The sequence below is a fragment of the Phodopus roborovskii genome, unplaced genomic scaffold (assembly GCF_943737965.1).
Source record: "Phodopus roborovskii unplaced genomic scaffold, PHOROB, whole genome shotgun sequence".
Taxonomy (NCBI): domain Eukaryota; kingdom Metazoa; phylum Chordata; class Mammalia; order Rodentia; family Cricetidae; genus Phodopus; species Phodopus roborovskii.
In genome coordinates this window covers 590,305-610,484 of record NW_026125665.1, presented here as the reverse complement: position 1 = coordinate 610,484, position 20,180 = coordinate 590,305, and the positions used below count along the sequence as shown (strand labels likewise).

General features: G+C 47.0%; 1 protein-coding gene across 6 annotated transcripts in view; it reads right to left on the bottom strand.

Moving 5' to 3' along the window:
• Positions 1 to 20,180, bottom strand: part of Sugp2 (SURP and G-patch domain containing 2) — a 30,338-nt gene that overhangs the window by 2,306 nt on the left and 7,852 nt on the right. For 3 of the 6 annotated variants that reach the window (XR_007834078.1, XM_051178063.1, XM_051178062.1), the window contains exons 4-10: positions 14,024 to 14,144; positions 8,880 to 9,361; positions 6,483 to 6,594; positions 3,333 to 3,814; positions 1,898 to 1,959; positions 1,143 to 1,279; positions 186 to 306 (exon numbers count right to left, since the gene is read on the bottom strand). Coding sequence is in view for 3 of the 6 variants with exons in the window: in XM_051178063.1 (XP_051034020.1) it covers positions 186 to 306; positions 1,143 to 1,279; positions 1,898 to 1,959; positions 3,333 to 3,814; positions 6,483 to 6,594; positions 8,880 to 9,361; positions 14,024 to 14,144 (1,517 nt within the window). In the remaining 3 variants the exon portion in view is untranslated. The remainder of the gene's footprint in view (positions 1 to 185; positions 307 to 1,142; positions 1,280 to 1,897; positions 1,960 to 3,332; positions 3,815 to 6,482; positions 6,595 to 8,879; positions 9,362 to 14,023; positions 14,145 to 20,180) is intronic. The other 3 variants (XR_007834080.1, XM_051178064.1, XR_007834079.1) reach the window with 2 other exon arrangements.

The window sequence follows — 20,180 nt, the reverse complement described above, 5'->3', positions numbered from 1 at the left end:
CAGCATGCTCAAAGCTTTGTAGAGGCACTAGAGGTGAGATGGGAAGCCTGGGACCAACAGGTGGCCCCCCTTTTGGCGCCTCTGCATGACTGGACAGGAAGAGGGGCACATGGCAAGAAAGCGCTCTGCTCATTCAGATTTTCCGTCTGATGGCATCAGGTGCTGGTCTTGGCCCTGGCACGCACCTATTTGCTGGCCCGCTTGTGTCTGTACATCTGTGTCATGCGCTGGCGGAAGGCGTCAAACGTATCTTCTTTCTGCTCGGGCCCATCAGCCCCCAGGCCCTCTCCTTCTGAGAGCGTCCCCCTGCAGAGCAGACACAACAAAAGCCAGGGTCAGAGGTAAGCCAGGGTACACAGGAAGACGGGACACAGACATCCAGACAGGAAACAGTCACAGGACTGGGGCATGCCTCAATGACAGAGTGCTTGCCATGCATGGTGAGGCCCAGGGCTCTCACCTTAGCACAGCAAATCAAACAAGGAGAAGACAAGCCACAAGTCACAGTGGAAAAGAAAACTAAGGCTACTAGCTCATGGGAGCATGGCTTTTGTGCTTGAGACCCAGTGTACAAGTACACGCTGTCTTAGAACTCGCTTTGTAGATCAGGTTGGCTTAGAACTCACGAGATTCGCCTGACTCTGCCTCCCAGGTGCTGGAATTAAAAATGTGTGCCACCACCACCTGGCAAGACACAGTCTTTTATGTAGCCCAAGTTGTCCTAGAACTTACAGTACTCCTGTCTCAGCCTCCCAAGGTTGATATCACAGATAAGCAAGCACCAGGCCTGACTGGAGCCTTCTGTGGGTCTGTTGCCTAAGCACAAGAAGGTGCCTCACACCAAGATGTGTTGGCACTGAGGGGCATGCCCTCTGGATACATGAACAGAGGCTGAGGATCTGTGTCCCCACCCTGGCAGCCTCTAATGACTTCTAGAAATACCTGTCCTGTAACTACCTATACATGCTGCTTATATTCCAGGGCCATGAGCATCAGGGTCAAGAAGCTGTCCAGAGGTCTATAGAGGAAGGAGCTGGCCACGTCTGTGCACCCAAATGAGTAGCTAATAAAATAATGACCCAGCTGTACACTATCATTTAGCTCCAACACAAAGCACCCAAGAGCCCCTGGCCATGCCATACACGCTGACAGGCTCACGGATGCCCTTCCCAAGGGAGCCCAGGCCGTGGCCTTCCTTCCAGCCCATCTTCTGCAACATCTGGAAGCCTAGGTTCTTGTCTGTCAGCTTCTGCTGGGCAAACTCCAGGTCCTTGGGTTTCTGAGGAGAGAGAGGCAGGGGTGGGTGGACCAGTCTGTGATAGTGTGCCCTGGATCCCCAAGTACTGTCCTATCCCCAGATGCTGAGAATGGTGAGTCCCACTCATCTCCAGCTTCCTTGTAACATCCTTGGGGGTGAGACTTCTTGAGGCCAGGTCCCTTATTCCAGGGTCAGAATGGGCACCTGTGCTGAGCTTATGAGGGAAACCCTGTGAGGACAGTGGGGCCTAGGACAAAGGCTCAGCAGGAATGTTTGAGCAAGAGACCTGTAAAGACCAGTAGCCTCTTCTGTAAGTGGACCAATCACTGCTCTCCTGTACACTGCAGTTTATATTGTAGGGGATGGATGCAGTCTCCAGCCCAGTCTTCTGAAGGCAGGAACATATGTATGCCTGTGCCTGGCTACTGTCTTGGGGATGGGGCTTGCTGTGATGCCTGGACTAGCCTGGAACTCCTGTGCATAAGTAACCATCCTGCCTCAGCTTTCCTGAACACCTGGGACACAGGTGCATGCTTTACACCCAGCTTTGCAAAGTGCCTGAAGCCTCATCACAGCATCAAGTGTAGCACTCCAATCTTGCACCTCCAGGAGCTGGTGTCACTACGCAGTCACACACACCTTCTTTTTGGCTATGGGACGACCCCGAGGCCTGTCGTAAGCAATTCGAACTGGTTCATGGACTGCAAGACAAAAGGGAGAGATCTGTTCACACTGCACACTTGCCCCATGTCCCTAGAGACAGACAAAAATGCTGCCTGGTGAAGACACAGCTCACACCTGGCAGCTGCTGGCTCCTTTCCCCTTTCCAGCTCTCCAATATTCTATGTCTGCTGAGTTGGGCTCTGAATGGCTGTGATGGAGCCAGCTAAGGGCATCAACCTAAGAGCACTGGCCCGCACAGGGACCTGCTGCTTGTAGTCACAGGAACACTCTCTTGCTGCAGGCAAGCCACAGCAGTACTGTACCCTCCTACTTCCACCAAGAGGGCTCCAGAGGGACAGGTCTGGAATCCTAACCATCAGTCAGAAAGTCAAAACTCAGGAGGGCACCAAGGGCTCCTGAAGTCAATGAAGACAGTGGCAGGTCTGTCCCCCTGGTGCCCAAGGCATCACCTTAGGAGATCTGTGCCTCCCTGCAGGAAGCCCTGCTCAGCTCCCCTGTGCCCGAGATACAGGACACAAGGGTCACAGTTGAGCCAATGGCCACCCACTACAGTGCTAAGGACACATACCCGAGGACTGTAAGGTGACAGTGTCACACAGAGCCTGCAAGGCCCAAAGTCTGCTGTCCTCACATCTTCACTACAGGTATAGAAACCTTTGGGAACAAGCTGGGCGGTGGTGGCACACACCTTTAATCCCAGCACTTGGGAGGTAGAGGCAGGCAAATCTTTGTGGGTTCAAGGCCAGACTGGTCTACAAGAGCTAGTTCCAGGACAGCCTCCAAAGCCACAGAGAAACCCTGTCTCGAAAAACCAGAGGGGGAAAAAAAAAAAGAAAAAAAGAAACCTTTGGGGATTCAGAAGCTGGGTGTGCCTCAAAATCAAGGGTGAAAAGTGGTGGGATGAGCAGATGGAAGAGGCCCCTTGTAAGGTGGCAGCTACCCTTACTAGACATGTGCTAACACTGGGAGTGTAGTGGTCAATGGTTAAAAATACTTTTGGGCCAAAGCACAGGCCCAGGGTTACACAGCACAGGCTTGGCTGGGCTCCCCAGCCACCAACACACACCTAGGAGAAAGAACCTGGTTGTGATGGCACACCTGCAGTCTCACCCTGTGGGATGGGCAGGAGGATTACTATAAAAGGCCAGCACAAGCCATATAGGTGTGTTCTGTCTCAAAGAAAACTACCACAAAACCCAAAAAAGACTCAAAACCTAAGTCCTGAGAGCAGAGAATCCTGTGCACTGTGCCAGGCACTTGGGGCCCATCTGCACACACAAAGAAAGCAGGTGCTAACAGAAGGCAGTGTGACTGGCTGTCGCTGGCACATCTGGAATGGCCATTGAGTGTACCATCTCCCACCACCCCCAGGACTCTGGGGGGCACTCACCCTTTGACTCCTGGATGAGACACACCCTCTTGGGGGCAGGGATCATGCCAACTTTCAGCGACTTGCTGCTGATTCTCTTCCTGGGGAAACAGCTGCCAGAGGAGGCCTGTGACAGGCCAGGGATGCCAGCCTGGTCCTCCCTGGACCCCTCTCCAGGCATGCTGTCAGTGGGGGAGCTGCCCTCGGAGCATGGACACTTGGCAGCTCCTGCCTGTGGCCTGAGGGCACAGGTCTCCTCTCTGCCCTCATCCTCCTCATCCTCATCATCTTCCTCCTCCTCAGGCAGCACCTCAGGGTCCTCCAGTGCAGCCTCCTGCTGGGGACGCCCCTCCTCTGGCTCACCCTCACCCTCCTTTAGGGCTGTGGGGCTTTGCACCGAGTCCCCTGTCTCACCAGTGGACTGGAAGGAGATGGATGGGCACAGTTCCAGTACCTTCTCTCGGTAGAACTTGAAAGCTGAGCTGCTCTGATCATGCAGGAACCTGAGGATGAAATGCGCTGCTGAGCTACAGCTCCTGGCCTAGCTCAAGATAGAGGCAGTAGCAGGACATGGCCCTGCTATGGCTTCACAGCCCAACTACAGACATACCATTCAGAACCAGGACTGGCTCAATCTAATAATCTTCCCTAGATGGGACAAGATGACCTTGAAGTTCATTAAGACAGGATGCTCATGCAACATGTATAAGCCACCCCCCCCCCAATTCCATCCCTAGCACCTTAAAAAGAATCCTTGAGGCAGCTCAGCCCATTAAAACACTTGCTGCACATGCCTAAGAGCTGACTTCGGTCCCCAGAGCCAATCTGCTCAGACTGTTTACACACACACACACACACACACACACACACACACACACACACACACACTCTCTCTCTCTCTCTCTCTCTTTCTCTCTCACTCACTTAAAAAAAGATAAATCTTAAAAATCCAACAAAAACTAAGGTGAAAAGGCAATCAGGGAAGGACATCCTAGAGTGTCAACCTCCAGCTTCCTTGTGTCTCCATATAGGCAAGTACACCATCATTCATGGTGAACTACACTGGCACACACATACACAAAAGTTCTAGCAAGTACAAAGTGATTGATAGTGACAGTGACAAATGGCTGCCTGGGGATGTGAGAGATGGCAGGTAGCAGTGGGAAGGCACACAAAGTCATGATCAGCTTGTCTTTGGCCTTTTATTATCTAGATCAATTAAGAACTCCTTTTACACAAGGGAGCTTGGAGGGCAGAGCTGAATGGCTGTGGGGAAGCAGGTGGGGTAAAGGCCTGCTGCAGTATGCATGCACTACCACCCAATGGGGGACTCAGATGGAGCAGAGGGGAGAAGGAAGCCCACCGATAGCACACACAGGCTGCTCTGTTCCCTAGCCTCCAGAAGCCTGCTGTGCCTCTTGGCCTTGTCTTTAAACTGGGAGAATCGAATCCAGACTGATCACAAATTGAGACCTCAGAAGCCATGAGCTCAAATCAACCATCCCTCTTTTATGTTGTTTGTGCAGTTTTCTGACATGGGGGAGGGCAGGACCTAACAGAGGTCCTGAGGTTTCCTCAATGACACATAGTCGTTGAGCAACCTTGCTAAAGGAGTTATCATAAATGACACTGCAGACTGGTAGCAAACTCAAAGCCCGTCAGGACAGATGCACAGGAGGGAAAGAGAGGCCTGGGAACACTGTAGTGCAGGGAAAGGCAGCTGTGCAAGTGCTCAGCACTGGGCTAGGCAAAGAACACAAGGAGAGAGGTACACACACACAGGTGGCTTCTGACTCCTAAAAAGCATAAGTGGGAAAGCCAGACTCCTCTAAGTAATTTTGACTTTAGAACAAAATGGATTAAAAATTGCAGCTGGCACATGGTCAGCAGAGACATGTGGATTTTTGTGAGTTCAAGGCCAGCTTGGTCTACAAGTGAGTTCCAGGATAGCCAGGATTGTTTCACACAGAAACCCTGTATAGAAAAAAACAAAACAAACAAACAAACAACAACAAAAAACAAATATTCCTGCTGGGCATGATGTTGCATGCCATTATTCAAGTACTCAGGAGGCAGAGGCCAGCCTGTGAGTTCCAAGCCAGCCAGGATTGCACAATAAAACTCTGTCTCAAAAGCAAAACTCAAACTTCTCCTCCCTACTGCTCCCCTACAAATTCAAATATGGGGGCCAGCAAGATGGCTCTGTTGATAAAAGCACTGCTTGCCTCTAAGCCTGACAACCTGAATTTGATCTCCAGACCTACATGAATGATGGAAGGAGAGAGGAACTGCTGCAAGCTGTCCTCTGACCTCTACACTTACACTGTGGCAAGCACACATCCATGACAAATAATGTCAAATTAAACAAATCCCACTTGGGCCTGGGTATATGGCTCAGTGGATAGGAGTGTTTGCTGTGCAGGACAAGTGCCAGAACAGCAAGCTTTCTTTTCAAACTGTCACTTCAATGAATTAAAAAGAAGGCCCAAGCACAGGCCTGATACAAAGCATCTGCCAGTGTAGGTCCAGGCCAGTACATGTGAGCAGAAAGAAACAAAACACACACACACACACACACACACACACACACACACACACACACACACACAGCTTATGCAGTGTTGGAGAAAGACATGAGGACTCTGTGTATACTGGGTAAGAAGTCTACCAACTGGTCCAAACTTGTACGTTTCCAACTGTACTCAACTGTAGTATCAAGGACAGACCCAGGCCTCCTGCACTCAGCAAACATTCAAGTGCATTTCAGTCAGACCATGACACAGCTCTCCAGAAAGTAGGAGGAAACCCAATGGTGCCAGGCTTGGTTCTAGGAACACATGAGTACAGTGGAGGTTGGGAGATCTCAAATGGCCTCTGGAAGGGCCCAAGAGTACCTCCACCACAGCCTAGAGTTCCCTCAGCAGCTGGGGCTCTTCAGGGCTGGTTTCTGGATTTTTCTCAGACAACATGTGAGGCATATGCACAAAAGCTGCTGGAATACCCAGTCTTTGTGTGAGGGGGAAGGAAAAGAGGATGAGGCCTTTCCTGATGGTCTAGGTGAAGGTTGATTCAACACACATGCCAGCTCTAGGCCAGGCTCAGCTGAAGATGGAAACCATCTTGCCTGCTCAATGTGTGGCTGTAGGGTGTGGGGTGTCCCAAGGCACGTACCACAGGTCAGGGTTGTCGGTGCTGCTCTCTATGCTGAACTGCTCAATTTCGGGGCCCACCTGAGCCACAAGTCTGGCCAGCTTCTCAGCGGTCTCCATGGTCTTTGGATCTACTACAGAACAGAAGACAGCACTTGTGGCTCTTTAACTGACTCTAGACACTTACCCTTGATCCTTCCCTGCACTGTGTAACTCTGGAGCTCTCTCTCAGTTCCAATTAGTCAATAGGCAGCCTGTGGCAGAAGCACCAGCATGGACACCTGGGCTGGCTGCCAGGGAAACAGGCACATGGCTGCCACTCTTATCACATCAGCCAACAGGCTACCAACCTGCTGCTTACTCTGGAAGCTCAGGTTAGAAGCCATCCTACTAGCAGATCAGGATACTGCTGGAGCCATCCAGGAGCAGAGAAACATGGCTTGGGCATTGTGTAGTCTGCACACGTTCCCACTGCAAGCTAGATAGGAGTACTGGGCACAGTAAAGGTAAGCTGGTGGTGATCAAACATGTTACATCAGTAGCCTCAAACCTTGGCACAGGCTGAGTGATACAGAAGGCATTCAAGGAAACACCATGTGGGGCTTGAGCTGCATGGCCACTGCATCTGTAGATTTGACCAGGCTAGGCTGAAAATACCTGCAATGGACTCAGAGTACAGCTTGAGAGTGTTTGCCTAGCAGGCTTGAGGCCCTGAATTCAATGGCTGAACGCAGTACTGCTGAACCCAGACCAATGAAGTCACTTAGAAAGCAATTGCCTCTGTCCTTGCTTTATTCTCAACCCCCTTAAATAATATAGGAATAAATATTTCTGCAGACTTTTTTTTATTATTATTAGAAACAAGGCCTCACTTAGGTGAGACAGTCTGGATCCTCCTGCGTCTACCTTCCAAGTGCTGGGATGACAGGTGTACCTCAGCCAGCTTCATGTAGTGCAGGTATTGTGTTAGATGCTGTAAGTAACCCAGACAAGATGAATATGTAGTAGAGGCCAGGCATGGTGACAAGGATGTAGCAGGTCAGTGGCTATGAGTTCCAGCCCAATCCCAGCTACATAGTATGTGCCAGGGTAACCAGGGCTAGAGAGTGAGACCCTATCTCAAACAAAATAAGCTCTTAACAGCACTTGAAAGCAGAGGCAGACAGACCTCTGTGAGTACGAGGCCAGACTGGTCTACACAGTAAGGTCCAGACTTATATGGAGAAACCCTGCCTCAAATTTCTCACAAACAAATCCAAAAAACAAGCAAAGCTGAGCAGATTTTTTGAAAACTGCGTCCTTCTTCAGAAGACTTTCACCTCAGTAGACTCTGGCACATGTGGAAGAACTGCCCTTTCTTCGACTGCTGTCAGTGGACACACTGTCCTAACTGGATAAGTAGAATATGAGCAAAGAGACCGTTAAGCCTTGCCAAGACATGGTGGAACAATCTTTTGAATTTTCCTGCTTCTGATAATTGTCTGTCAGATACTCTAGGCCTTAGCCAAAGTTGGTTGCCCTGACATTACTGTGAGACCCTGAGTGACTGTCCAGGTTAGCCAACTGTTTCTGTCATTCATTGCCTCTTTAGAAAGTCACCTGCTTGTACTTCCTGCTCAACCAAGTAATGTTATTTTCTTTCTCAGGTCTTTGATGGGATTGAAGACTATATAGGCATAGCTAATATCCTCTCTTATCTTAACTAGAGCACATTAGGTACAAGATTCAGACTTTCCAAGATAGGACAGTTATTTGAATAATCTCTGTAATATGGCATTTACTCTGTAATATGGGCATTCAATATGTGTTTCTTGCTTAATGTTGCTCTTGCTGGCTGTAGGTCTAAATTTGTGTGTGTGTTTACCTTTCTTTCTCCTGGACTATACTTGATATTTGCTATCATAGTATATAGTTTTTATATCAGGTTTAAAACTCTGTTATTTAGAGAAAAAGGGAAGGTGTAGTGGTATCTTGTTCTGCCAATAGATTTGAGGTACCGGCCTTAGCATGTGGCTTTGGTGTGCAGATGTGATCCCTTAATAAGGAAGAGGAGGGGCCTCATCATTCTGTCTCTCTTGGGTGATGGTCTGAGTATCCTGCACCTCCAGGGGCAGAAGACCACAGCTATTTATCTTCACTGTGTGTGAGTGCTACCCAAATAAATATTTGTTATTCTTTATTCAGACATTCGTGGACTTCCTAAACCCGCCTTTAATGGTGAATGGTGGTGTGATGTAGGCCCAGAAAGGCTCAGGAGGAACATGAAGGACAGTGTGGTCATGTGCCATCCTGTTCAAGTTCTTTTGGCCATTCCAGCTTGCCACCTAGTCTAGACTGCTAAGCACCTGGCTCCCCGACTCCCACCATCCCAAGGGATGCATATGAGCATGGGGACAGGTGGGGTGGGATGGGCACCTACCATCAGCAGAGGGGCAGGGAGAAGAGGCCAGCAAAGCTTCTGAGTCATCCCCTATTGGCCGAGATGGGCCCAAGGCTCCATAGCTGGAGGGCTGAGGGTGGGGTTTGGCAGGCTCTGGTAGACAGTCCTGGGCAGCATCACTTGAGTCCCGTGGTGGTGGTTTCACCTGCAAGGAGCCTACAGCCTGGCGGCCATGGTGTCTCTGCCGAGTGCCTGAGGACAGGAATGCATGCTGGGCAGTGGCAGCTTTCTTGGCCTTTCGGCCTCGAGGACCCTGGGAGCGAAGCAGCCGCCTGCGCTGCCACGGGAGAAGTCTGCGCTTGAGGCTTTGCACAGCTTGTGCATATAGCATGGCACGCACCGCACACTGTGCTGGTGTTGGCCTCCGTTCTACGACAGGCCAGCTGTGGTTCAGCCGCTGTGACTCTGCCAGCTTCAGCTTGTAGTACTTATACTCCAGGCTGCTCTCATCAGACAGAAACCTGCCAAGCAGAAACAAGACAGGGCACTGTGAGAGCAGCACTATGCTCAGCAAGGCGTAGCTTCTGCCGCAAGTGATGTCCTCCTGCCTTCTGCTGTCCAGTTTAAATTATTTATATGATGCTTATTCTTAATCCTAACACTGGTGATGCTGAAGCAGGAGGACTGTAGAGAATTTGAGGCCAGTATGGACTACAAAAGGAGCCATTATCTTTTGTTTATAGTCCTGGCTGTCCTGGAACTCACTATGCAGACAAAGTTGGCCTCAAACTCACAGACATCTACCATCCTCTGGCTTCAGAGTGCTGGGATTAAAGGTGTACAATTGAGAATTGGTTGGTTTCTTCTTGACTTTGGTCAGCTCAGAGCAGGTGCTGCAGGTTCACAGTACCCTGTAGCACCCTGGCAGACAGAGGGGCACCCTTCACATGGCTAGGTGTCCAGTGCTTCATGAGCTTTCTCTGTGCCACTAAGGCAGGTGTGGCAAGGCGGAGGGGAGTCTGAGACACTTCCTGATGCACTAGGGACAGCTGAACATACCCTCAGGTACAGGGGTGACAAATCTTTGCTGGATGTGAAACAACAGAAGGAAGGGAGCTGTATCTTCCCATCTGACCCTGGCATTTGTAGGGATTCTAGTAGAATCACTGTATCTAGGGTAAACATTAGAATGAAACAGTTATTTTCTACAAGTACTGAGCCACTGAAGAAATCATTGCAGAAAATGATGACTCTTTTCTGTGATGTATAAAGTAGTTTTTCTAAAGGAGTTTAATAGCCTTTGCATGACTGTCCTAGCACACCTGGAACACCTTGCATTATTGGGCACTGCACACAGTACATACATAATAAGGACTAAAACTGCAGGAGTGTGATGGTCTGCTTCAGAAAACATATTACATCAGGGCTTTGGCATGAGGAACTACCATAAAACAACCTTTGTGTAACAATAAGTATGCTTCTGCATAGCTGTTCAAGGTTCAGTTTATTGAAACTGTTCCTCCTGCTACCACAGAGCCTCCATTACATTCTGGTGACTCTTTTCCTTTGATTGTCCCACACAACACAGAACACCTGACATTCACCAGCTCATAAAACAAAAACAAAACAACAAAAACATACAAACAACTAGCTGTCACAGTTGGCCTTCCACACCCAGGTTTGCTGCTTGGCAGTCAACTGCGCCTAGATGTAACAGAAAGAGAAGGGACCCTGCTCCTTATCAATGCAGCCCAACAGCTATGGACACAGTCACCTTGTCTCCAGTGTTTTGAGTAATCTGGAAACTATGTAAAGCACCCAAGAGGGTAGATGAAGAGGCATACACATACAACTCCAGCACTGGGAAGGCTGAGGTAGGAGGATCTCAAGTTCCAGATCAGCCCAGACTACACAGAGACTTTAAAAAATCAAAGCAAATCATGTGCTGGAAGTGATGTGCTTCATGAAGATATACACTACTCTGCATGGGGCACTGAACACTCAGATTTTAGTATCTAGGGGTTTTGGACTGGCCCTTTGTTGATACTGGAGGTGAGAACTTAAGAGCCCTAGAACAGTGAGTTTTTCAAATGCCAAGGGAACAGTTGGCGATGCCTTACTTCCCTTTACAAGTTAGAAATGACATGAGAGCCAGCAAGAAAGAGAAGCATGGGCTAGACACCTGTGTGTGCCTCTCACCTGCCACTTCTGCACTAGGGAGGCTAAAGCAGGACAACAGCCAGAGTGCAAGGTCAGCACTGGCTACATTGTAAGTCTGAGCCAGCCTTGAGAAGAGTGAGAGTCTGCAACAAAATTGAGTTTGAGTGTGGCTCAGGAGTAATCATTTGCCCAGTATGAGGCCACCATGAGTCCTATCCCAGTGTTATACTACAGAAATATTTGGTCACTGTCATAAGCGCTGTGTGATGGTGGCTCAAGTAAGAACAGCTCCCAGCCTGGCGTTGGTGGTACACATCTTTAATCCCAGCACTGAGGAGGCAGAGGTGGGTGGATCTATGTGAGTTAGAGGCCAGCCTGGTCTAAGAGCTAGTTTCAGGCAGGACAGGCTCCAAAGCTACACAGAGAAACCCTGTCTTAAAAAAACCAAAAAAGACTGATTCCCAAAGGCTAATAAATTTGAATGCTTAGTCAGCAGGAAAGGACACTGCTTGAGAAGGATTATTGGAGGAAGCGTGTCACCAGGGGTGAGCTTTGAGGTTTCAAAATCCCAAGCCAGATCCAGTGGCTGTCCCTTTCTGTTGCCTGCAGATCAAGATTCAGAATTCTTAGTTCCTTCTCCAGTACCATATCTGCCCAAATGACGCCATGCTTCTTCCTGCCATGATAGCAATGAACTAAACCCCTGAAACTATAAGCCAGCTCCAATTAAATGTTTTCTTTTATAAGAGGTGGCACAGTCATGGTGTGTCTTCACAACGATAGAACCCTGAAAACAGAAGTTGGTACTAGAAGTAGGGAAATGCTGTGACAGCCTGGCCATGCTGCTTGTTGGTGGAACAGGGACTTTGGATTAGAAAAGCAACTGAATGTTTTAAGTGGGACTTAATGAGCCATGCTAAGGGAACTGTAGAAGATGGTGGTGCTGATAGCAATGTAGATTGTGATAGTCCAGCTCAAGAGATTTCAGAGGAGATTATCACTGGTAAGGGGCCTATATTTTGGTGAAGAACGTGGCTGCTTTCTGCCGTTGTCAAAAAATCTGCCTGAGGCTAAATTCTGAAGTTCTGGGTTAATGACATTGGCAGAGATTTCAAGACAGCCTATCATTAACTGTGTTGTGTGGTCACTCTTATGCAGATCTGTAAGGAAAACGAGCAATCTGAGCAAGAAAAAATGCAAATTGTACAGTTTGAGGAGAAAAGGAATACCAGGAAGTATAATGGAGCTAAGTCCTGTGCTCAAGGAGATAAGAAGTTTAAATGGAGTAGTGACTTCAGGACAAAACCCTGCCCAGCTAAACTTCCAAATTGTGAGACAGAAATAGTTCAGGGTTAATTGTAATATTGCTCATCTTTAATCCCAGCACTAGGGAGGCAGAGGAGAATCTCTCCTGAGTTTGAGGCCAGCCTAGTGTACAGATTGAGTTCCAGGACAGCTACATTTAGACAGTGAAGGAAACCAAGTTATGAGAAGGAATTAAAGAACAATTTAAGCAATGGAGGGATACCACTGAAAACAGAAAGCTGATGAAAATGTAATTGAACCAGCATGTATCAGTTTCAGCAAACCGAAGAACTTGGTAGCTTCAGTCACATGGTTCTGGCTTTAGAGTCAAGGATACAAGAAAGAGATTGTGGAATCTCCCTCCATGGCTAGGGAAAGCCACTGAGGCCAGGCATGTGTCAGGTGTAGACCTAGAAAGGTCACTGAGTGACCTGTACTCTAACTAGGTTCTGGGCCATTAGCAGCAGTTCCTGTCTCATGGTTCTGGTGCTTTCTCCACTTTAGAGCAGCCATTGTGCATGTACATTCCTACACTAAACCTCCTCTCTCATTATCCTGTTTATTGAGATAGGCACCTCTCCTTCACAGTGGTTCCCCTTAAATCTTAGCTTTCTCAATCAATGACTATTTCTGATCTTCCATCTGACCCTGTCCTCTACCACACACACACCAACAATAACAGCTTCTATCTCATTTCTAGTGGTGACCATCTGCATGCTAGGCTATGCCCAGTGTTCACGTGGCAGAAGTATACCATCAGTGAAGTCACACCAAGGCCCCTATACTCGGGTGCTTTCTTACCCAGTGGTCTGAACTTCCCTCACCAATCTAAGATCATTGACTGGAACATGGCCATCTGATCTCTGCTCCAACTCATTTCAGCTGTGCATCCTGCAAGCACAATGCTTCTATATGTCAAGGACTGCTCACAGGCAGTCAGCATGGAGTCAACAGTATGCTCAAGATACTGAGCATACAGATGATAGCCATGGCTGGGGCAGGAGTCTGGGCAGAGATTGGGCCATAACGTAAGACCCCATCTCTTGTAATTAAAAAATAAATAACAAACAAAATCAAGGAGGGCTAGATAGATGGTTAAGAGCACTTGTTCTTGCAGTAGATCCAGATTCCCAGCAACCAAAGAGTGGCTCACAATAATCTATGACTCCAATTTCCAGGGATCCAATGCTGCTTTCTGACCTTTCCAGGTATCAAGTATGTGGTACATAGACATGCATACAGGCAAAACACTTTTTAGCCTCTTATTTTGTTTTTACAGGGAGTTCTGTAGTTCAGGCTGGCTGCCAGTTCTGATCTTCCTGCCTCCCAGGGCTGTGATACTTCTTTCAATTACCATATGCCCTTGGAGCACCTGCCTGCCTCTTTGCACCCTAGGATAGTACAGGAAGATAAGTGGTGGTCAACAGCTCTTGCCAAAAAAAAAAAAAAAAAAGGCTGGAGAGAGAGATAGCTCAGCTGTACTTGCTGTTCTTTGTTCTTCTAGAGGACCCAGCTTTGATTCCCAGCACCCAAATGGCAGTTGAAAACTGTTTCAAACTCCAGTTCCCAGGTATCTGACACCCCCTCTGGCTTCTCAGACACTGCATGAACATGATATACAGATACACATGTAGGCAAAACATTCATACACATAACAGAATTATTTTTAAAATAAAAACGTCATTTTAAAAAGGAAAAGACAAAATAAGCATGCCTACCAGTAAGCAGGGTCCTGCAGGAGTAGTGTTCTTTCTCTGGGAGTCAGCCTGCCTTGGATGACACGCATGACAAGCTGGTCAATGGTGTCCACCACCCTGTGATCCGCCCGCTGGGGGACTGCTGCAATACACAGAATGGATGCTGTGAAAACCAGTGGACCACAAAAGCCTGGAGACTAGGCCAGTGAACTGGAGGGCAGCATAAAACCCCATGGCCATCAGCAACTGGAACCATCAATCACAGAGCACTGGTGCTGAAAAGAGGGAAACCTGGTTTCAGACAGAAAATGTCTGTCTGAAAGATGTCCCACCTTAGCTGTGAGCAATGAGAGTCACTCAGCTGCGCAGAGCTAGGTGTGGGCTCTGGAAAGGAGCTGGTAAGCATTGGTTCACCACCACTGCATACACTGCGTACAGCTTGACTGCCTGAGTCCTAACCCAGAAGACAGATGCATGTGACATGCAGCTAGAGGCACAGGTGGCTCTGTGTCCCTGTGGCCACAGCTTCTCAGGAGGTTAAGTAGGAGGGCTGTCTGACCCCAAGAGTTTCTAAATAGCCTGGACAATAAACAAACAAAAATCTGAGAGATGGCTCAATGGCTGTGTATGCATGAGGACTCAAGTTCAAATTCCCAACACCCAATTAAAAATGCTGGATGTGACAGTGAGTGCCTATAACAGTAGTGCTGTGGGAAGTGGTGACTGAAGGATGTTTGGACCTTGCTGGCCACCAGCCTAATTCCAGGTTCAGTGAAAGACCCTGTCTCAAGGTAGTAAGATGGAGAGTACTGGCCTGTACATTCACACATATACCCCACACTCACACATATATAAACACACATACAAAACACCCAAACCCAAACAAGCAAACAATGCATCAGAATACCCCCAAACATAAAATATAAAAGCACCACTGATGGGGCCAAAGAGATGGCTCAGTATTTGGAGAGTGTTTCCTGCACAGCCATGAGGGTCCCAGCACCCATGGATAAGTTGAGTGTGTTATTGTGCATACATACTTGCCACCAGGGCCATCTGTTGTGAGTGTGCACATGTGCCTAAATGTGGAGGCCAGAGGATGCTGGCTGTCCTGTTCTGCACTATTCACCTTTTTCCTTGAGAAGGAGTCATTCATTGAATCTAGAACTAGGCCAGTGCTATTGGCCATGTCAGAGGAGTCCAGGGGATCAGCTTACTAGCAAACAAAACCTAATGGTGAATCTAGGATAGGCAAGGTCCCAGAGAGCCTCAGTCCCAGAATAATTCTTGCTGCTACTGTGTCTTTGCATGTTTGCCACTGCCATTTTTCTCTGCATGGTGTGAAAGGGTCTGGGAAGATCCCTACTGCCCTTAATGCAGTGTGATCATCTCTTGGAAATATCCCTATCTACTGGGCATTTTTATCTGTGAATTATTATGAAGATGATTTCCTCTTAAGCTGTACTGCTTAACTGACACAATGACTTTTAATAGAATTTTGATGACTGAGGGTTTTAAATAAATATAGGATAACAGAGGCTGCAGAGGATAAAACACAAAGAAGTGTCACACAGCTAAAATACATGAGTTTTTATTGAGAATTCATACAGACTGTGTCTTAGGTTAATGATTAAGAAAAACAATTGAGGGGCTGGAGAGATGGCTCAGTGGTTAAGAGCACTGACTGCTCTGCCAGAGTATACAGGTTTAATTCCCAACACCCACATGGCAGCTCACAACTGTCTGCAACTCCAGTTCCAAGGTAGCCAATGCTCTCACACACATATACATGCAGGCAAAAACACGTATTGTTTTTGTATTGAAATGAAATAAAAATAAATATTAAAAAGAAAAACAATTGCATGCCAGTAGCTCAGCTACTTTATATTCTTTTAATCTTAATGTTGGGAGATGTTTTCATAGGTTTCAGAGTGCATCACAGCTGAAACAAAGCTTTAGAATGACTTCAGGTTGGATTAGCTTTGAGATGAAAAACCCTAGACAACAATCTAAAATTCACAAGGTCATATAGCTGAGGGGCTCATTAAGGCCAGGGATCAAAAACAAAGCAGTCCAATTGTTACTAGCTGATATGCCTTTCTTGGTGATTAATTCCTTATACCCATCTCTGCCCTCAATCTCCTGATATAAAAAATTGTTGAGGGTTGGAGAGATGGCTCAGGCTTTAAGAGCACTGGCCACTCTTTCAGAGGTCCTGAGTTCAATTCCCAGCAACCACATGGTGGCTCACAACCATCTATATGAGATCTGGTGCCCTCTTCTAGCCTACAGGCAGAACACTGTATACATAATAAACAATCTTAAAAAAAAAAAATGTTGATGCCCTAAATATTTAAAGTAGAGCTAACTGATTTAACTAATTATTTTTCATATATAAAAGTTTAGGTTTGTATTTCTTACAAGATTATCTTTTGAGATAAATAATAAAATGATTGGTCCTTTTTTTGTAATCGCAAAATGCAGCTTGCTAGCAAAAGAACTGGGTGACAATCTGTTAATCTATAACAAGTTGCTTGGACATGAATGTATATGGGTTCTTGAGACAACTTGTTTTTCACTTATAATAACCTAAATAACTTATTTAATCAAGTAAGGGATATGGAAAACATGTTTGTTTGTTTTTAAACTTGTATTTATTGTAATCATTCACTTGAAAAATAGAATGTAATCACATTGTAATGTCTATATTGCTTGAAAGATTCTATTAGGGTATGTAAGCTATAACAGAAAAAAAATGTTAGAAGGAAAACATCAAGAGAGACAGAAAGGACATTTCTGGATAGAGATAAGAAAAGAAATAATGAACTGAAATAGAAGAAGAAAAAAGAAAATTTAGGAAGAAACCATCAAGAGAATGTGTGTGTCTTTTCCCTTACCCCCTCAGATAAAAAAGTCTTATTAAGCCAATTCTGTGGATCCCCTTTGAACCCTGCACTGGTGTAGAAGGGTCACCTGGGCTAGCAGCTAGCAAGCCACAGCCATCTATCTGCCCTCTGGCCTCACAGAACTGGTGTTATCAGTATGGTCACAGGTTTTAGGTGGTTGTTGGGATCTGAATTCAGGTCCTTAAGTTAATTCTCTAGATCCTCAAGTAAGTACTCTTATCACACTGAGCCATTTCCCCAATCCTCCTCCTTCTTCTTTTTAAATAATTAACTCGAGAGGCAGCAGTGGGAAGACCTCTGTGAGTTTGAGGCCAGCCTGATTTACAAAGCAAGTTCCAGGACAGCCAGGGCTACATTGAGAAACCCTGTCTCAAAAAAACAAAACAAAAACCCCCAATGCATATGCATATCATGAGCAAGTGGCAGTCGAAGACAACTTGAGAGAGTTCATTATCTCCCTCTACCATGTGAGTCATCGAGACTGAATTTAGGCTGTCATACTAGATGGCAAGTGTCCATCTTGCCAGCTCCTCTTTTGTTTTTGTTTTTTATTTTATGTATATGTGTGCTGTGTGTGTGTGTGTGTGTGTGTGTGTGTGTAACTACTTGTGTACATGATACCCATGGAGACCCAGATGTTGGGCGCCCTGAACTGGAGTTACAGTTGTGAGCTACCATGTGGGTCTTCTGGAAGAGCAGCCAGTGCTCTTAACTGCTGAGCCAGCTCTTCAGTCTATTCCCTTGTTTACTGAGTCAAGCTGTTGCTATGCAGTGCACAGGCCAGCCTCAAGCTTGTAGCAATCCTGTCTCTCTTAGCCTCCCATGATAGGGTGAAAGGCCTACGTCAATGAGCACTGAGCATTTGTTGTAGGGATGGGTGACAGTAACTAAAGCAACTGAGCAATTCTGGTAGGTCATGGTCTATGGCTGACCATACAGCTGTGCACTCAGAACAGAGGCTGCCAAGGACATGCCCAGCTCTACTTCAGAAGCCTCCACTACAAGACAGTGAAAGCCTTAAGGGCAAAGCAGAGTGATTTACACATGGTGGGTGACATAATGGAGTGGAATGCTACAGAAACTCATAGATAAACTGAGACACCATGCCTCCCTGCATATGGGGTAGTTGAGATAAGGGATTGGAAGCTTGAGGCTAGCTAGCCTAGGCCATATCAAGACCCTTTAAAAAGAAAGGAAGGAAAGAAGGAAGAAAGAAAGAAAAAGAAAAAGACGAACAAGGGGCTACAGAAATTAATAGAGCTTGCTGGTACGCAGAAGGACCAGAGTTTAGATCCTAGCACCCAAGCACCTTGCACATTTGTAACCTCAGTTCAATGATCTGATACCCTTTTCTGGCTTCTGATCTCATATACTCAGACATATGGAGACACACAAAAAATTAAATCACTATGGGTGGGGTTGTGCATATCTTTGAACCCAGCACAAAGACAGAGGCAGGTAAATCTCTCTAAATTTGAGATCAGCCTAGTTACACAATGAGTTCCAAGCCAGATGGGTCCATATAAAAGGATTCTTAAAAACAAAACAACAAAAAGATGACTTTAATCAGAGTGGAGGCAGAGGCAGGTACATATCTGAGCTCCAGGCCAGCCTGGTGTACAAAGTGGTGTACAAAAGAATTCTACGACAGTTAAGACTACACAGAGAAACCCTATCTTGGAAAAAAAAAAAAAAAAACCTAACCTAAAAAGAGAGCACAGCAGGCAGATGAACTCTCAGGTCAGTGCTGTAGTGCCTGGGTCCTTCACCTGGAGAGGGGAGCCCAAGGCCTTAGGCCCTTCCTCCTCTACCCCTAGCACCTGGTACTTGCTATCCTCATCTCCCCTCCAAAACTAAGGACTAGGGAGGGAAATGCATTCAGCTTGCTTCTGGAAGAACCCCTTCTTAGAAATAGTTGTAGCCACTCAATCTGTGTTGGGACATCTGATGCTTGATGCAATAACGGTTCCATGAAGGAGAGGACAGGGGTAAAAGTGACATCCCCTGGCCTAGAGGTAATGTCACAGGAGAGAAAAGATGGGTACCATGTTCTCTGGTGCCTGGGAAGGCTGGGTGTGATAGCATACATTCAGGGAGCACAGGAGGGAGAGGGAGACCCAGCAGCTTCCCATCCCTACCTCTGACCAGTGCCAGAGCTCCTGCTGACTGATCAGGTGAAAGGCACCAGAACCTCTTGGAATGACTGAGCTGGTCCTTGATACCCTCAGTATTCTATTACTCCTCCTACCCCTGGGCATGGGATTGACTAGGTTTTGGTGTAATTTTCTCTGCCTTGGGTGATATGTAGTGACAAGATACTTCAGGACATGGCACCCTAACCTTGATCTATGGTGAAAGGGGGTCATGCATTATTCCTAGTGAGGGCCAGTCAGTTTTCCATTTGGTTCCCAAATGGGTCCCTTACCAAAGAACCTTAAGGCTGGGGAACTGGGGCTCAGTGGGTGCAGCACTCATCTAGTGTGCATAAAGCCCTGGGCTCCATCCCCAGGATCACAGAAAGCCCAGGAGGCAGTACACTCCTGTCATCTCAGAAGTAGAGGCACAAAGAGCACAAGTGCAAGGTGGCTACATGAGACTGCCTCAAAACCAAGGGTAAAAAGGTGTATAAAAACCTCAAAGAGAGGGGCTAAGCAATCGATGGCTCAGCAGTGAAGAACACATGCTGCTCTTGCAAAGGACCCAAGTTCTGTTCCCAGCACCCATGTTGTGCAGCACACAACTGCCTGTAACTCCAGCTCCAAGGAATCTGGCACCTTCTTCTGCCTTCTACCAGTTCCTGTACATATAAATATTAAAAATATATATAAACACACACACACACACACGCATACACACACACACACATTTCTTTCTTTTTTTTACATCTCAAAGAGGGTCTAGAGCAACCTCTGTTACCTTACAACAATGAGGACCCGTGTTTGATCTCAGGTCTGATAGTAAATGCCCTGAGCAGTGAAGCACGCATATGCCAGAACCAGGAAGGTGGCCAGCTTGTCTAACCTATTAGTGAGCTTCGGGTTCAGTGAGAGGCCCTGTCTCAAAGGTGGAGGACAGTCTTTTTGAACAACACCTAAGGGACTCTGTCTTCTAGTTTTCATACATACACACGTATCTACACACACTTATGTGCACACCTATTTTTAAAAACCTCATGACAGCAAGATGGTTCAGTGGGTCAAAGTGCTTAAAGCCAGGCCTGGTGACTAAAGTTCCATTCCTGGTACCCATGTGGTAGAAGAACTGATTCCCAC